The 2,880-nt window shown below is 31.9% G+C and overlaps 1 protein-coding gene across 1 annotated transcript in view; it reads left to right on the top strand.

Annotated features, from left to right (window-relative positions):
- Positions 1–2,880, top strand: part of LOC106688547 (cytokine receptor) — a gene marked incomplete at its 5' end in the record, with an annotated part of 116,958 nt that overhangs the window by 63,418 nt on the left and 50,660 nt on the right. Inside the window, 1 exon segment of the mRNA XM_014433054.3 lies at positions 1,687–1,777. Coding sequence (XP_014288540.1) covers positions 1,687–1,777 — 91 coding nt within the window.

Below are 2,880 nucleotides of genomic sequence, written 5' to 3'. Positions count from 1 at the left end.
GCACCGCCATCTATCTCGTTTTGAAAGGCGTCTTTATTTTAGATAATGAAAACTGGTTAGCTTGTTTTTTGATTTAAAATAACAAATAAACAATATACATAAATAAAAACATAATTAAAATAATTTATCTATAAATATCAACTATTTATTAAAAAAGAGGATATTACAATATATATTGAAGTAAAAATACCATACTGGCAAGTAGAGCTTCATTACATTAATTGCTATTTCACTTCAATTTGGGTGGGAGATGAAAATAAGTTTTAAATTTTAAAATTTAAGGTATAAAAAAAAATTAGTAATGCCTTGTTTATTGCTTTCACAAACATCAGTGTCCTGATACCAATTGAGAATTCAACATGTCAAGGTTTAGGGGTTTAGGGCTCTGTGAATATTGAAAGAAAAAGAAATATTTGTCTTTCCATTGCCATCCAGGGTCCTGTTTCATAATAAAGTACAAACTAATACTATTAGTCTTATCAATTTAACTTAATACAATTACACTGACTTGTACTTTAGTGCTTTTTAACTCCTGTAATATCACTAATAGTCGTCCCTATTATGAAAAAAAATAAGTATTAGTGCAATTACCATATTGTTTCTATACTTGTACTATTAACTAATACTACTTACTAGCTTTCATGATGAAACAGGGCCCCTTGTCACTCTCTTGCCTCCTGAAAATTCCCATTGAGGCTAGGAAGTGACTGCGTAGGTAGAGACAAATCAACCATTTTTCATCTTAACACTCAAGAGAAAAGAATAAATACTAAACATGTACTTAAAGAGGTCCTAGAACACTACGAAACTATGTAATATACAAAATTTAAGTATTATCAATATTGATTTTGTTGACTATAGAGTGATTACCAATGAAAATACTCACACATTTTTCATTCTCTTTCACATCCTGGAACCAAGTAAAGAAGCTAATAAAAAGAACGAAGGAGAACACATGTTTTCTGCTATCTTCTTGTGTGTCCTGATCACCTTTTAGCCCAAAAATTTCCTTTGTAAGGCTATATTGGGGGATATTTTATGAATAGGCTAGGAAGTGACAGAAAACCACTGTGATTAATGCGTTTGATCTAAAATTCAAATTATGTTTTATACTATTACTTAAGATAGTGCTGAAAAGATTTTTTAAGGTTTATTACACAAGAAACTGATGACTGATTTTACAAGTCTATGGTAAAATCTCACCCTTAGCTTTGTGAGAGTGTTAGGGAATCACAAAACGAGTATTATATATTTTATAGCTAAATAACAATTAATGATTATAAGCTTAAAGAGAGAATGAAATGTTGGCCTCAATGAGGGTAATACGAGGCCATTCTAACAGAAAAATAAAAGCATTCACATTCAGAAGGTCAATCATTCTTTAAAAACTCTATAACTGAAATAGCTTCAAAATTGAAGAATGACTCATATATATTATATGATTCTATGATATCTTTGAGAGGGGTTAAAATAAACGAAGGTGCAAAAATATGATATTAATAGTAATGTACACTGATAAATAGTTAAGTTAATATGGAAAAATGTTTTTATATTATGTTACATATTGTTAGATGCTGTGCATATAATAATCTAATGTACTGGAAGGCATAGCTTCAACATAAAGAATTTTTTTTCCCCTTGCCATAATTTTGATCTCTCATTAACACCAGATTTTTTTTTTTTCAGGTTTATCTGTGTCTATTATCATTCTTTTGGTGGTTGTCGGTGTCTTAATTTTAATTTTTATCTGTACTATTGTTGGCTATCTCATAAGATGGTAATTATTATTTTTTTTTAATATTATTTTAACTATTGTTATTCCATCATATTTGAATTGATGCTTATATTATTACGATCTATAATCACGTATTTATCTCCTGATATAAACTAATAATTTTATTACTAACACAAACTTCTAAGATCTTCTTTTTCTCTCAACTTTATATTTAAAAAAAACCTCCAATGTTTCAACCCTTTGGCCATTTTCAAGGAGACAACCTTAACCATTGATGTCCTTTGCTGCTCCTCCTCCTTCAACAACCTTCTGCGACCTTTTCTCTTTTCACATCCCTGAAATCCCATTTGATTCCAATAACTTTTATTTCTTAAATATTTCTCCAGATGATTTAATCTCAGTAGTCCTCAAATCCAGAATTCGACCTGGGGCGTTGACTTTTTTCATTGAGTGGCAGTCCCACAAAATGAAAAACTTTGACCCCCAACCATGGTTAGGCAGTATAGGACTCCAATGGGAGTCTTGGCAAAAAAAAAAAAAGTCCAGACTAACGATTATGGCTTTGACTTTATTCCTGTAAAGAGCATCAAACTTTGTCTCCCCACCATTCTTCCTGCCATTCTGCACATTTATAACTTCTCCCTTCAAAAGAACTCCCTCCCATTTTTCCCAAAGCCTGGAAGAAAGTCCTGGTCCAACCATTGAACAAAGTACCTTCTTCTTCAGTTTCCGACTTTTGGCCAATATCCATATTATCCAATCTAGCCAAGCCCAAGCTACTAAAAAGATTAGTCTACTCCCAACTTAATAATTTTCTCAAACAAAAAGCTCTCCTTGATCCTTTCCAATCCGGTTTTCGCTCTCAACATTCCACACAATCCACTTTATTGAAAATATCCCAAGACCTTCAATCCGCTATAAACAATCATCATATATCAATTTTAGTTTTTTAAAAAGTATTTGACTCTGTTAACCATAAGATCCTCCTCAGTAAACTTCATAATCTTTCCATGTCAAATAGTGTCCTGAAGTGGTTTCTCTCCTTCCTGTCTCTTCGTTCCCAAACAGTCATAATTCCGAACAAATCTCCTTCCTCTCCCCTTTCTCCAGAGTAACCCAGCCTTGCTCTCAGCGATCTTTTTGAT

The sequence above is a fragment of the Halyomorpha halys genome, unplaced genomic scaffold (assembly GCF_000696795.3).
Source record: "Halyomorpha halys isolate HHAL.00 unplaced genomic scaffold, Hhal_1.1 Scaffold1153.1, whole genome shotgun sequence".
Classification (NCBI taxonomy): Eukaryota; Metazoa; Arthropoda; class Insecta; order Hemiptera; family Pentatomidae; genus Halyomorpha; species Halyomorpha halys.
The sequence above is the reverse complement of the archived record's forward strand: the minus strand, read 5'-3'. Positions and strand labels throughout refer to the sequence as shown.